The sequence below is a fragment of the Theobroma cacao genome, chromosome 7, assembly GCF_000208745.1.
Source record: "Theobroma cacao cultivar B97-61/B2 chromosome 7, Criollo_cocoa_genome_V2, whole genome shotgun sequence".
Taxonomy (NCBI): Eukaryota; Viridiplantae; Streptophyta; class Magnoliopsida; order Malvales; family Malvaceae; genus Theobroma; species Theobroma cacao.
In genome coordinates this window covers 20,120,285-20,135,554 of record NC_030856.1, presented here as the reverse complement: position 1 = coordinate 20,135,554, position 15,270 = coordinate 20,120,285, and the positions used below count along the sequence as shown (strand labels likewise).

General features: G+C 35.2%; 2 protein-coding genes across 7 annotated transcripts; one reads left to right on the top strand and one right to left on the bottom strand.

Annotated features, from left to right (window-relative positions):
* Positions 2,954 to 8,927, top strand: LOC18594967 (ALA-interacting subunit 3). Of its 3 annotated transcripts, none has more exons than XM_007022685.2 (9): positions 2,956 to 3,074; positions 3,195 to 3,302; positions 3,752 to 3,810; positions 3,923 to 3,997; positions 4,095 to 4,208; positions 5,055 to 5,125; positions 5,954 to 6,254; positions 7,783 to 8,072; positions 8,686 to 8,927. In XM_007022685.2, the coding sequence occupies exons 2-9, from the start codon at positions 3,215 to 3,217 to the stop codon at positions 8,738 to 8,740; spliced, it is 1,053 nt and encodes a 350-aa protein (XP_007022747.2). In that variant the 5' UTR covers positions 2,956 to 3,074; positions 3,195 to 3,214; the 3' UTR covers positions 8,741 to 8,927. The 3 variants fall into 3 exon arrangements, with proteins under 3 accessions (XP_017980030.1, XP_007022747.2, XP_007022744.2); XM_007022682.2 differs by having other exon boundaries at positions 2,956 to 3,077; XM_018124541.1 differs by lacking the exon at positions 8,686 to 8,927 and having other exon boundaries at positions 2,954 to 3,077; positions 7,783 to 8,076.
* On the bottom strand, positions 8,826 to 14,425 carry LOC18594966 (ribosomal RNA large subunit methyltransferase I). Of its 4 annotated transcripts, none has more exons than XM_018124537.1 (8): positions 13,688 to 14,421; positions 12,863 to 13,088; positions 12,643 to 12,777; positions 11,727 to 11,949; positions 11,203 to 11,389; positions 10,254 to 10,438; positions 9,624 to 9,761; positions 8,826 to 9,108 (listed from the first exon to the last, which is right to left on the bottom strand). In XM_018124537.1, the coding sequence occupies exons 2-8, from the start codon at positions 13,027 to 13,029 to the stop codon at positions 8,980 to 8,982; spliced, it is 1,164 nt and encodes a 387-aa protein (XP_017980026.1). In that variant the 5' UTR covers positions 13,030 to 13,088; positions 13,688 to 14,421; the 3' UTR covers positions 8,826 to 8,979. The 4 variants fall into 4 exon arrangements, with proteins under 4 accessions (XP_017980026.1, XP_017980025.1, XP_017980024.1 ...); XM_018124536.1 differs by having other exon boundaries at positions 14,101 to 14,421; XM_018124535.1 differs by having other exon boundaries at positions 14,145 to 14,421.

Genomic DNA, 15,270 nt, shown 5'->3' with positions numbered 1-15,270 from the left:
TTATAATTGTTATTAACTAATAAAATAAAATCTATAGAATAAGATATGCTTTTCAAACAAAATTATAAAGTGTTATAATTATGAAATCTTTATTACATCAAAATATCATTCCTAAAATTGTTCCTAGTCAAGGCTTTATCGACATTGGATATTGATTAAGCTAAGAGACTAACATATGATTATGTTCCTCACTTTGTGAATTATGCAATTGATCTCATAAATTGAAAAAATTGGAATACTTAAACTAATACGTAGGTGTTTATTATTTGAACGAATTCATAGAAGATGGTCCACATTGAGAATTATTGGGAAAAGCCATATGTAGAGATTAAATTAATCGGTTTTGGAGTGAAGGAACTAAATTGATCGAAAAACTTGTAGTACAAGGAGCCATGGGGTATTTTGACATTTTAAAATTTATCTTGTGAATTTTGGTTTTTTTTTTACTTTGATTTCAACTGGGATTAATATCAATTTTGCACTAATCCTTATCCTCTATCTTTCCATCCACTTTTTTAAAATTTTTTTCTGATTTTTTTTCATCATCATATTTTCTGCTTCTTCTATGTTTTAAAAAAATTTTCAATTTATGTTTCTTTATTCCAATAGACACCCCAAACAAAACGGGTGTTTACATAGCTTAATTATCAAAATGCTTGAAGTAAGAACTTCAATAGGTTTCACTTCTCTTAAGTTTGTCAAGGAAACTTCATTGTTCATTTGTGCATGATGTTTTTTATCGAACAATTCTTTAAGGTGCCAAATCATACTATGAGCATCCATATTTCCATGTTGTTCTTCAATCTCAAGAGATATACTAACCAACTTCATGCATGTGACCTAATTATCATCATTTTATGAATTTGATCATCCTTTCATGCTTCATTGCCATAGTCCTTAACAAGAACCGGTTGCACAAAGTTGTTCAAAACATACAATTTCTTTTTTTTTTTTTTACCTTGAGAACAATTCTCAAGTTTCTACACCAATCAAAAAAGTTTGTCCCCGTGAGGTTGTAGTATCGAGTATGCTACAAAGAGATAAGTTGCTACTCATTATGTTGAGCAACTACATAATTTAAAAATTGAACATGTGGAAGTGATTTATGCATTTAAAACCAATTTAAGATAAGGTCTGAAATCTTATAGTTAGTTTATCCCACTATTTTCTTCAAATTAATATCCCTTCCTATTAAATGAGAAATTCATAATTTCTTTGTGAGCTAGGTTGCCATTTAATACACCAGAACCTTGAGTGACTTAATAAATCGTGACGTAGATAACTTTTTGTTGTAGGATTCTAGTTAGATCTAGTTGTTTTACCTAATAGGACCACAAATAGGAAAACCTCAAATACAAAAACACAAAGAAGTTTTTGGACTATCTTGATGAGATGAACAAAAAAATCCAACTTCTTTTGGGTTCTTTGTTTGATTATTCTTGATTCTCTCTCTTCGATTCTTTCCCTTTTCTAGATTCACTCTCAATTATCTCTCAAATTAATGAAATGGAAAATAGATCGATGAAATCACCCTAAACCCTATTCAAATTGAAAAATCGAAAGGGAAAATGGAAATTAAAAATCAAAATGAAAACTATATTGTAGTGATTAGGGATGATTCATCAAAAGGGAAATTGTTTAGGTAATCTTATGTTTAGGGCATGTTTGGGTAGTTCAGGCCTTTCGTTTTTCATTTGCAGCAATAAATTCTACATGGTAACCTCACATTGGACAAGTCCATGTTAGCTCTTATAAAATTCATGTCAACAACTTGGTCACTCCATGCCTGCACTACCATTTCTCTGTTTTGTGAAATGTTGCTTCATCATTGTCACTTCATCAGATTTAGTACCACATCAGTTAGAAATATCACGTCAGTACAGTCAAATGGCACATTCGCATAAATAATAGAAAAGTTTTAATATCATTAACAATTGGATTGACATTGTCAATTTTAGAAAATATAAAAACTCAATTTTTACAAATTATTATACAGTGACTAAATTCACCACTTTGACGGAGTATAAAAACTAATTGCATAATTTAACCTCTTATTTTTAAGGGATAAAGTGTAAAACTTAAAAATTTACATTAAAAAGAAAGTAAGTGCACTAAAGTTTATATTTTCATATACAAGGGTAATTCTATAAATTAAAACCACATTCATAGTCAAGTGCTTCTAAACCAAATATTATAAAATAATCATTTTAAAAATTTGATCAGTATATATATCAATTGTTGTAATGTTATCTTTTTAGCAATTACCTTCACAATAATAATTTTTTCAACACTCCAATTTTTAAAAAATATTGCAGTGATAATGTACCAAACACAACTTAGATGTAGGGAAAGATGGTACAGTTAAGATGTAAGCCTTCATAACATCATTTACCCAAAATTTATATTTATGCATCAAAACTATGAATCATGTTTTAACAAAAAAATTAATTATAAGTAACATGCATAATAATAATAATAATAATAGTGATAATCATATTTATAACTTTATATAAAAGGGAGTCTCGATGGGGCTCTCAGATAGTGTCACGTAAACACATCAACAATGAAATTTAAGTTAAAAAAGTGATCAAGTTTTTTCACGTGGAGTCATTAAGGGAGACTTGTTATGAAATTTAGCCTTTGACAAGCCGCATCATTGATGGTCTATATGAATGATGGATCGCAATTAGCAAAATTTGTCAGATTAAATTTTTGTAATAATGATAATAATAATAATAATAATAATAATAATAATAGTGGTAAACATATTAAAAATACAAGTAGATGCGTGTGTAGAATGTGTCTGTACTGTTCACGGACATCAAACTTGGAAATACCGGGTCTATGTTGCAATAAGCGCGTGCCGCCTTGACCATCGTGCCACTAAGCTGTCTTAAAAAATAAAAAATAAAAAAGAAAATCAGTTTCTGGCCTACTTCTTCTAGAGTTAAGACACGACACGCACAAATTTGGTGCCGCCCTCCCCACCCCGTTTGCGTTGGGAGAAAAAGAAACTTCGGTTGCCTTTCTCTTCCCTTCCCTTCCCGTTGGAAAGTCAAAATACCAAACAAACAGTAGTATATGCTCTTCCTTTGAATTTGTCTTCTACTTGAATTTTCTTTAACTGCCATCTTTATTACATAGTCTTCTTCACCCCTCTCTTTCACACTATTAACTTGTTTTCTCTGCAAAAGATAAAGACGAGCCTGCTCCGATGAATTCCAATACGCCGTCGTCCAGCGCTGGGCGTGCTGGATCTGCTGATTCTGCTGCTCCTAGAAGGAACTCCAAGCGTCCCAAGTGTAATCTCCTTCTTTTTCAAGTTTATTTGTTGTTTTGAGAGCGATTCACGCTATTTTGTTACGGTCTATGCAGTCTGCCCTCCTCTCTGGACTTGTTATGCGATTTGGCGTCTACTTTTTTATTGTTCTGTTCTATTCTTGTATTTTGACTCCTTTTTTGCTGCATGATTGTTGTCCTTGTTTCATCTTCTGGGTTATGCAGAGGACTTTTTGTTATTATTTGTTACCAAGGTTGCATCTGATCTATACGATTACAATTAGTGCTTATTGGATATACGGGGATAATTAGTCTAAACTAGCTGCTCACCCAAATATTACTTTTTCTGCGTCTAATTTTAAATGCTATGCTATCAGAGATGAACAATTATGTGCAAATCTTTTGTTTTCACTGCTTCTGGATGTACTAATAAGGAGCAACAATGGTAACCCTTTTTTTTTTTTTTTCTCAGATTCTAAGTTTACCCAACAGGAGCTTCCAGCTTGCAAGCCAATTCTAACGCCACGATGGGTAGGTTTTTAATAGTTACTAGTTTCTATTGCATAGACAATGTCTCCTCTTGCAATTCCATTGGCATCTCAGGAAAACTGTTTTTGTTATATTTGTCTTTCTTGTTTTGCAGGTCATATCAGCCTTTATGCTTGTTAGCATTGTCTTCATTCCTATTGGAGTGGTTTCCCTCTTTGCCTCTCGAGATGTATGATCAAGCCCTCCATCACTGAAAGAAAAAATCTTGCATTTTTCATTTTGTCTTCCTCCTAAATTGGCTAATCATTATTTTCCTTTTTTATCAGGTCGTTGAAATTATTGATCGTTATGAAAATGTTTGTGTACCAGAAAGTTTCAGAAATGATAAGGTCACATACATACAAAGTGATGTTGACAAAATATGCAACAGAACATTGAGAGTAAGTTCTTGTGCATATTTCTGGTTGTTGTTTTTAGTGTAATGATGGCGAAAATTAGGGAGGTCCAAAGATGAGGAGGTTGCTAGACTGTTCTCGTTTTTTCCCTTTATTATTTGACCATGGACCTGAACTCTCTGCTATTTAAGTTCCGGTTGTCAAAACTTTTAATTTATGATTATTTCCTATGGTTTAACCAAAATTCTCGAATTGCTATTTTCTTTTCTTGTGCCAAATTTACATTTATTTGATATTGAACCCTCCTATGTATAAGCTTAGGCAGTGTAGTCTGTATGCTGAGGCACAATGCAATCTAGCTGACATCTTGCACCTCAAGCTGGGGGGCATACCTTGTGCAACAAGGCACAAGCCTTGAAATGCAAGAGGCAGAAAGGCATGCCTTAGTTAAACGTCTTTTTCTCTTTTTTTTTTTCAAAAATTTTATTATCGTATCTTTAATTGACAAGAAAGGATAATTCATGTTTCTTTTACAAGAGAAGAATTAAGTATATTGTTTAGGCATAATGTTTAGAAAATAGTGCACTTCTTCACCTGGCCAGTACTTTTTTGCACCTTGCACTCAGGCATCGCAATAGACAAGCAAGCACAGATTAAAGAATGTAGGGCCTAGTCCCCCAACCATGGCTTTAGGGATCAAGTTGACTGCTGTGCTTATATAATTTACACAAGCAGGCACATATCAAAGAAATTATATCCCAGTAGGGCCCATTCCTCCAACCACAGCCTTCAGTATCCTAATACATTAAGAGATCTCTGATCATAATTAACTCCTGAAATTGGATGAAAAATGAATATATCTTCTAACTTTTCTCTTGTTTATGTTAAAAGGTTAAGAAGCTCATGAAGCAGCCTATCTATGTGTACTACCAGCTTGACAACTTTTACCAGAATCATCGGAGGTATATTTTGTGTACCTTTACCATAACTTCTGCACTCCTTAATCATATACTCTACTGCAGGCTAGTCAATCTTTATATAATATAAAGGATATCCTTTTTCATTAGTGGACACTGTTAAATATATTGACTTCATATGGAGCAGTAGTTTGTCTGGTGAAATGTATAATAATATTTTTGACAGATGAACGTTTTTTAGATTTTCTCAACCTTTATTTTCACATTTTTTAGATCCTTGAAGTAACAATGGGATCTAGGAGCTACTGTAGGGAAAACCTTGTTGGTTTAGACTCAATTCTTTTAAGAATATTATGCTGCAATGGTAGATCCCATTGTATTCAAGATATTGCCTTTGGAGCACAAGAATAGTCATTATTAGAAAATATTCTCAAGCTGTTTAATCAAGGTTTTTAAATTTAGATGTTTGCTTTATTCCTCTTCTCCATTGGTTTGGTTTGATGACAATCCTCAGTCTTTAACCCTGTATTTATTATATTTGGATTGATCTGTTGCAAACTCTTGATCATTTTTCTTTTGCTTTTGGCGTCATCATATTTGTCCCCTTTTTTGCCTGCTATTAAGGAGTTTAGATCTGCCAACATTAACGATGAATATACGGAACATAAAGATTGATGCTTTATAATATGGTATTACAATTTCCTAAAATGATTAAGCAAGTCATAGCTATATATGTCCTTTGTATGCTTCTCGATTAATTTTTGTCAATGGATGGAGGGTTCATGGTTGAAATGACAATATGAATGGAAATGCACATATTTATGATTTTGTTTTTTGTGGCATCAAGATTGGTGATGGCTTTTCATATCTCAGGTATGTGAAGAGCCGAAGTGATTCACAGCTGAAAAATAATAACAGTCAGGATGATGTTGATTCTTGTAAGCCTGAAGATAATACTGCTGATGGGAAGCCGATTGTTCCCTGTGGTCTTATAGCTTGGAGTTTATTTAACGATACCTTCAATTTCTCCCTCAACAACCAGCAATTGGCAGTGAACAAGAAGGGCATCTCATGGAAGAGTGATAGGGACAGTAAGTTTGGGAAAAATGTGTTTCCTAAGAATTTTCAGAACGGAAGTTTTATAGGTGGCAAACATCTTAATTCATCTGTCCCTGTAAGCTTTCACCACTTCTCATCTGTTATTCAGTTTTACCTTCTGTTTTTCTTTTTTTTTTTTCCTGCACAATATAGTTTCTCAGGCAACTAGTGATGTAGAACCTAGTCTCAAAACAAGCACTCAGGAAATACTATGAACTTTCAATTGTCAAAATCCCGGATCTCAAGTCTCACTAGTGACCAGTAAGAAACCTTGCATGTTGTTATGGGTACAAAATTTTTTCCTTAAGAAACATTATCATTAATTTTTAAATCAGTCTTTCATGTGGGTTTCAAATATTCATTTATCTCTATGTACATAACTTTGCTTGGAGGTGGCATTGTGAATGGAAATAAATCAATCGATAAAGACACGATTTTAAAAACAATTATTGGTGAATCATAAAATTTATATTTTATTATAAATTTTATGTAATTTATATTAACATTATTAAAAAATAGCAATTCAAGTAATTTAAAAAATATATTTCTTAAAAAACTAAACATATAATTTAGTAATATGTATATTGCATTTATGATATGAGAATAAAACATATACAAAATTTTCAAATTGATTTCAGCATTGATCTTCTTTATATAATTAATTATTAATGATCATTATAATTTGTTATTCTATAATATTGTTATACTACCTTATGTTAACTAAACATTTAATTTTCTCTTTTTTCCTTTTTATATTTCCTTATTCCTTTTAACATTTGTTTACTGTCTCTTTTTTTTATCTTTTTTGTGTCATTCTTTTTCCCTTTTTCTTTTATGTTATTCTCTCTTGGCCCGCCCGCAATGAGCCAAATCTAGCCCCTTTCAAAGCTGGAGCCCAAGGAAGGGTGGGGGGTTTGGGGACCCAGGCAGTCAACCTTCTCTTCTCTGTTTCTCTTCCTGCATCTCTTTCTCTCCTTTACGGTCCTCTATTTGGCATGTTGTCTTCCTCTCTCCCCTCACCTCTGATATTCTGCATGTCATGCTTTCACCCAAAATGCCTATTCTGAGTTTGGTTGTGAAACGTCAAAATTGGCAAATTAGTTTTAAGAATTCTGGATGCATAGCAGACAGGTGGGGCATGGTGTGGTTGGGACTCAGTTTTTCATATTTGTATGCCACAATTCTCAATATCTCAATTATTAAAAGATACCTCAAAAGTTTGTCAAAAACCTATTTATATGTGCTTCATAGACTATAAATTAAGCCCGTGAAAATAAATTAAATGAAGGCCTACAATATATGCACAAATAACCAAGATACTCTTTCCTGAATTTGTGTTTCAAGCAAGTGTTCCTAAAAATATATACAATGATCTCCATCACCTGGGCATTTGTGTGCACTAGGAAAGCAAATAATTCTGGCATTATTAATATTGTTTCAAAATAAATGTATTCATTCGTTAATGAAACCCTCTTTAAAAGGCTTCTGTTGCAAACATTAAAATCTCTAGGAGCCTGTACTTTTTCATTGAAGGAGCCTTTGTTTACTCTTTGAAATTCCCTTTAAATATTAAACTACTGGCTAACATATTATTTATATGACAGTTGAGTGAGCAGGAAGATCTTATTGTTTGGATGCGAACTGCTGCTCTGCCAACTTTTAGGAAGTTGTATGGGAAGATAGAACGGGATCTCCAACCGAATGAACTCATACAGGTTACGTTGGAGAACAATTACAACACATATAGTTTTAATGGCAAGAAGAAACTTGTTCTTTCGACTACTAGCTGGCTTGGTGGAAAAAACGACTTTCTTGGCATTGCTTATCTCACTGTTGGTGGGCTGTGCTTCTTTTTGGCTTTGTCTTTCACTGTTGTGTATCTGGTCAAGCCAAGGTAAACTCTCATTACTTTCATTGTGTTCATGCTACACAGCCTCAAACAGGGTATCTAAACTAAGCTTTCACATACTATGGCAAGGTTGCTGTTATGTTTACCAACTTGTGATGGGGGAAATCTAATTAGGCAAATCAAAATTTCACATTCTGCTGTCTTAGACTACACATAGAGGTTAGATGAGGATAAATCAGCTGGTGTTAAGGAAAATTACCTTTTAACCCCATGACTTCTACCCACATTTAGTTGTGAATCATTTAGGCATGGGCTAATTTGGCTCCTTGTTGCGTGAAGGGGTGAATATCTCAAGTGTTCAGTTTTTTCTTGGATTTCTGTCTGGTTACCAGTGTCTTGGCCTTTGTGACTGCAGAAAGTAGGTTACATCAATCTAATGATTCTAGTTTTATAGATGGTATGCCTGCTACCTTTTTTCTTGGATGAGGGTTGGGTGGGGGGTGGGGTGGGGTGAAGGGGTTAGATCTATTGTTATCTGCAGAAGAAACCTCTACTTATCTCTATATGTATATAATTTACTGGACATAGGGTTGTACCTTTTTATGAATTATTATATTGGTTTGTTGCAACTGATGTGTTGTACCACTTACCATTTCAGGCGACTTGGAGACCCATCTTATTTGTCATGGAACAGAAATCCTGGAGGGCACTAAGCAAGACTGGAAACCTCATCAGAATGGTTGATGTAATTTTGTGTTAATATTATAAATGGCTAATATATAATTTGGGATTGGCAAATATTATAGTACCATGTAATTTGAATTGTGAAACAGCTTGGCATCAGTAAATTCTATGTATAATTTCAGCAACAGCTCAATACAAGTACAAGAATTTTCATCAGCTAAGAAAACAGATTCCTCCAATGCTTTATATTTCTATGAAAATTGTAATGTCACAGTATGCGAAGCAGGATATTTGAAAGGTATGCACCCTCTGGGTAGGATGGATCAATAGGATGATCACAAGCTGCTCCACTCTGTCTTAGGACTGTGATTTTTCTCCCTGCCATCGATGCAGCACCCTGATTTCAAAGAAAAATAGGTCAAGTAAAACTTGGAATTTAAGAGCTCTGTTTTCAAAAGCAAACTTATACATTTGAACACTTTTTTTTGATTGATCATGGTTCTATGTTGGTGATCAACTGAAACAAAAGGAAGTGTATGAAAACTAGTTCTTGCTTAAATGCTTCATAGAACAAAACTACAGGATTCCTGCCCTTCCTCTTAATTCCTTTCATATTAGCTAAATTTCATAGCAACTAACTATTCTTGTAACAATTACCTAGCGAGATAGAGAAGAAGACGCCTTTAGCTGCTGGGTTGGAATGATGGGTTTTCCTTTGAACTGGCCACTTAATTGGACTAATTTGTATGCAACTTTCTTGTGTAATGATAACGATATGCACCATGATAACGATGCTACTAGTAACAACTCAAACCAATTTTCTCAATAACAATTTCTCTATATAATCTATTGGAGGCATTGTTAGGATGGTTTATACTGGTAGGGACAGTACAAGTTACAGAAAATACTTGCCTGAAGAGTACGCAAGAACATCCCACTTTGGGTCATAGCTCCTGAACAGGAACAAGTCATGAGAAGGCCACCTCTTCTTGTTATTTGCATTGCTAGTGAGTTTAAGTTTCTGTACATGCCTGATGCACTTTGGAGAACCTGGGTATTATTAGATTTTAAGAGACATAAATATAAAAGTGGGTATGTTGCAACAAGGGCAAAGGCATTAGTAAACTCACAGCATACTTTTCATACATGAGAATTGCCGGGATCTGGGTGCATGAGAAGTGTAACATGTTCATTCGTGTGAATGTGAAGTGAAGCTATAGGACATTATTATTGATTTATTCATGGAAAGACAACAAAGTTTATCTTGAAATTAACTAAAAAAGATTTATTCATTTCAAATCACCTAAGCTGCTTTAAACTGCTGCTAAACTCAAGGAGTTTTGCACGATACCAGAACAAGAAGTAGCACAACTATATAGGAGATAATTAACACGATATCAAATCATATGAATTAGACTGTCTGCATGAATGTGCATACAGATGCAGAGCACGTAAAATTTCTTCACCTTGGAACAAGTCAGTTTCCAAAGTTACCCATGAGAAGTTTAGATTGTGCTAAATGTTAAATACATTGTTTAATACCTTTCTGCTTGGGGCTAATTTTGGAGGATCAATAATAACTATATCCCAGGATTCATTTCTAGAAAGAGCACCCTTCATAAATTCATTTGCATCTTCTCTCAAAAATGAAATCTTTTCAGGGTCCAGATAGTTAAGAGCAATATTTTCTCTGGCTATCTCTAATGCGGGCAATGATGTGTCAACACCTGATAGAATATAAGGCAGGATCACATAAATAGTCCCTGAAAATATCTACAATCATTCAGAAAAAGATTTTAAGTTTTCTTGCTTAAATGAGCTTTATGAGGAGATACTTAATATTGAATACAACTTTAGGTCAAGAGGGATCTGCTGGCTCATTCAGAAATTTCAAAAGTTGAAGAAGTTACCAGCTTTCCTCATAAAAAAGTTCAACCACAAATTTTGATCTCAATAAGGAATGAGGCAACTCAATTCAACTTAACTAAACTTTAATTCCCAACCAGCTACAAGAATCTTCTTCCACGACTCCTAGTTTATTGCCACATTCTTTAACATGTTCAGAAATTCAGCTATTTGGCAAAGAAAAGAGGCAAAAGCTAGGTCTATGATCAAATACTGATATTACAAGAAACATAAAATACAAAATTTGAAGTAGGTAAGGGAAATGACCAAATTTGGATAAGAAATCACATTCCCACCTGTAATGAATCCACTAATACAAGGTTCTGATAGTTCTGCTTTACAAATTTTCACATAAAGTGACCTTTGGCTATTATTAGTCTGTTTTCTAGAAAATCCTTGACAAATTAATTTCAAAATCTATGCATGTTTCATTATGTACAAGCCAGTAATTGCCCCTTTAATTTTTGGGTTATTACAAATATGCATTTGCACAAGGCATGTATGACAACTCTATATTAGCCAAAATTATTAGCAATACAAGTAGGCATTTTGCAAAGTATAAATAAAAATTTTAGCAGTTAAATACCAGTAATACTCGTGGCACCTCCTTTTGCTGCGTTTAGAGCAAAACCACCACCGTAGCAGCAAATATCTAGAACTTTCCGACCATGTGAAATTGTTGATAAGAATTTACGATTTTCACGCTGATCAGCATAAAATCCTGTCTTCTGACCCTCCAATGAGATTGAATAAGAAATCCCATTTTCCAGAACCTGCCATATAGAAGTAGCATGACACCTCATAAGATGCATGTTAAACAATGGCATAAAAGAAAAAAGTCACAAACATAAAGCAGATTCTGTAAAAAGCATTTCAAAGACCCCAAGTAAAAGGGTGATCACAGTCACTTATCAAGCAAAATGGCATTTCATCAATTGGGAAAGAATGAAATCTAATATTTCTCTTCATTTAATAAATGAGATACGATCCTGGAGGGATAATCCTCAAACTTCAAGCTCAGACTTTATAGATTTCAATTGATATGGATAAAGAATGTGCATCAGAACCCTTTCAACATGTTCAGTGTGCAATATTTCAAGGGCTTCCTACCTTTGTTCTTTGGGGACAAGTGGATGGATGCAACTCTTTCAGATCTGATGCATCCATTCCTTCTTCTTTTAAAATTTCAATAGAGGGTCTCCAGTGTATATGATTAATTTCATCAATGCTACTGATGCATGCTTCTACTTGTGATTTGTACTTCTCAACCCAAGCAGCAGATGACGCTACTACTGCTAAATCTCCAAAGACATCGACAATTAATCCTGACAATCTACAGTGAAGCAGTAACATCCAATTTGCAAATAAGAAAATAAGCATCCAGAAACAGTTTGGTTGGAATCAGAAATGGATTATGAGAAATAGTGGCTGGCCCTCAGACATACAGAGAAACAAACTGTGGACCATTTAATGCGTTTTATAATTTTCTTCTTCTTTCTTCTTTTTTTTTTCTTTTTTCTGTTTCTTGTTTCTTGTTTCTTATTGGTGCAGCATCATAGTTTTGATACCAGTGGGATATCTCATTTCCCCTTTTAATAGCTTTCTAATAAAACAGAAATCAATAATCTAGCTGTCTAAAAAAATACATTGATTTACTTATAAGCCCCATAACCTGTTTCCCAATCCCACTATGCTATCTTTTTCTTGAAATTTCATTTGAATTGAAGAAAGGGAGAACCTGAGTTCACCACTTACAACAATTTTGCAAGGTTATGCCCCAACAACCAGGGGTATACCATTACAAAATTCTCTCCTTGTCGAATTCCCTGTACACTTTCAGAAAGGAAACCACCCTAAACACCCTAAAATCCCACTATGCTATCTATCCAACTAACCAGCTTGTAAATCCAACTAAGAGAAAACTTATTTGTGCATATATCTGTTTGTTTGTGATGAACATCATTTGATCAAATGCCATTCCCTTCTAAATCTTGAATCAACGAGTATAATTCATGATTACAGTTACCTGTCTCCTTCACTATTGACAAGACGGTATGCATTCGTAGTGGCTGAAGGAAGACCTAATCCTCGACGTAACTCTATAGCTGCATTGATTCTAGTTTCAAGCAGCTTCTCCATGTCCAGTGCACAAGAAGGATCTCTGTGTGGCATAATTTAAGGAGGTTAATTGCCTTGTGGAGTAAGTTAAACCAACTGCAAGACCCTGCCCTTCTTTGAATAACTACCTTGTTGCTTCCTCTTCTAGCTGCATGAGCCGAACGCAGAACATAGAAACTGAATTATACAGGCCCCATCCAATAGGTGTTTCTGTCCCATCAGCTACCAGCACAATATCTCCAGTCTTAGGTGGCGGTCTACCAATTATTCTATCAACTGCTCTGCTGTAAACCATTGGGCTTCCATTTTTAAACAGTTGTGTCTTCCCCTTCTTCAGAACAACCTTTGCAACCCCTATCAAAGCCAAAATAATTACAATAAGATTAAGTAATTTAAAATCAATCGACTAACCCTAAGCATGAGTTCTTTATGTGTCAGTTTTCTCAAGTAAGGCAGAGCATAACAATGAGACAGCAATCCAGCACATGACACAGGAATCTAATGCAGATTGGACATCATTAAAGAATGTCAGAAACACTTTCGTGAAACTTTTCTGATATTACATAAGCTTAAATATAAGGAGGGACAAAGCCCAATTACCAAGAAAATGAAAATAGACTAACCACAACCCTTCTAATCTCTTTAAACTACATAAATGATCTTCTAATATTCGTATAAGCTAACACATTCCTTTGAGTAAATTCTAAGGGCATATGGTGAAGAGAGAAAGGTTAGAGAGGCATGCCCTGAAATGTTTCATTGTCATTAAATTGCTCCATTTTGGTTTCCAGTTCCTTCCATCGTCCTAAAATGATGGATTTAGGATGAAAATGTTATTGATGACAAATTGACACAATTTAATCTAACCACCATTTTACCCTAGAAAGAATCAAGAAGGAAAGCGATAACATTATAATAGTGGTAAAGAAAAGAATGTTTGATGAGCTTATAACCTGCTTTACTGTTTCTCTGGCTTTAATATCACTTACAAGCAATCAGAACTGACTGAACAATCCTCACTGACCATTCTATCTTGTTGAAAGAAATGTCTTGTTGGAACTGACGTGTTGATAACCATGGCCATTCCCCACAATGGGCCCTAATCAATATGATGGATTTCTAAGAAAATAAAGCAAAGATGCATGAACGAGGCAAGTCATTTTCCACATTACATCTAAACATCCCAATACGGTTTTGAACACGTAGAAATCAGCCGTTACTCCTCTCTTTCTCCCAAATTTAAAAAAGCTTATGAAATATTTAAAAAAAGATTGCATCTTTAATTAAAACAAGAAGCCAAATTTCCAGAGAAAGCGGTTACAGCAAAATTGAAATATAACTTTGCATAGAAAAGCAATGCGCAGACTTGTGTATCTGAAGAAACCCATTTGAGAAGCGTGACCTAACGACCTTTGGGTTGAGAAGAAGCAACACGCTGAAGGATAGAGGTGGAGGAGGAGGAGGAGGGTGCTGGCGGTGGCAGGCGAGAAAAAGAGAGTGACTTGATAAGGCGGGCTTGAAGCTGCCGCATGTTTAACAATCCTGGAGCCTGGAGGGCTTGGTTTGGATGTTACTTTTCAGCTTAGCGGGTGATTCCGTCCACCCTGTTTCATGTTCTGTTTGGACGGCCGAATGAATGTAAAGCGCAATGATTTATAGAGTTTGATTGGCTTACATAAGGTATTCAGTCTTAATTCCGTTTCAAACGGAATTGCTATCATCTATCCTATACAAATAGCAAATATCAACATCCCATTGTCACGTGGGGGTTCTCTAGACTATCCAACCGTACGACTTTGGGCTCACCCTTAACTCGACCTTTGAATCCAAGTCAGCTTATGGATGCTTAGCAGTTGATTTCTTAAGGCCACTAGGACCAAGAGCACACAATAATGCAAAGATGCAATGCAACTTACCAACCCACACGCAAGGCCTCAACCCCTAGTGCACCCTCGCACACTCATCCAGCACAATCAGCACACACGCCTAGCACAAGGCTTTCGATTGGCAAGCTCACAGCACCCTCACAAGCACTCTGGACAATGCACGCGCACACAAACAAGCAGAAAATGGCCTTGGCTAGCAAATACACAAGTAAAAGATTGAAATGAGAAGAGTGGAAAAGAGAACTAGGGAGTTTGAGAGTGAAATAGAGTGTATTTCATTAATTGTCTACTGTATAAAATTTACAAGAGGTATTTATAGTGTGTTTTCCCTCCAAAAATTCTCTTCAAAGCCAAATTAGCTGATAAGATAGCTTTTGGCGAAAAAACTGTACATTTTGGGTAATTTTGGGCTGTTCAAGCAATACAGGTGCTACAGTAGCGGGCTTGAGTGTCTGGGCTAGGCACAGGCAGGCTGCTTGGGAGTTGGGTGCCTAGGCTAGTTTGGGCTGCACATAGGCTGTCTATCTAAGGCTTTGCAAGCTAGCTCGCCTAGGGGCTTGTGTTCTGCACCCCTGCTAGTAGCTTGCTCCTGTCTAGTACACCCTAGTGGGGGTTCTCTCCCAGCAATGTTCCCTATGTACCGGCACTCC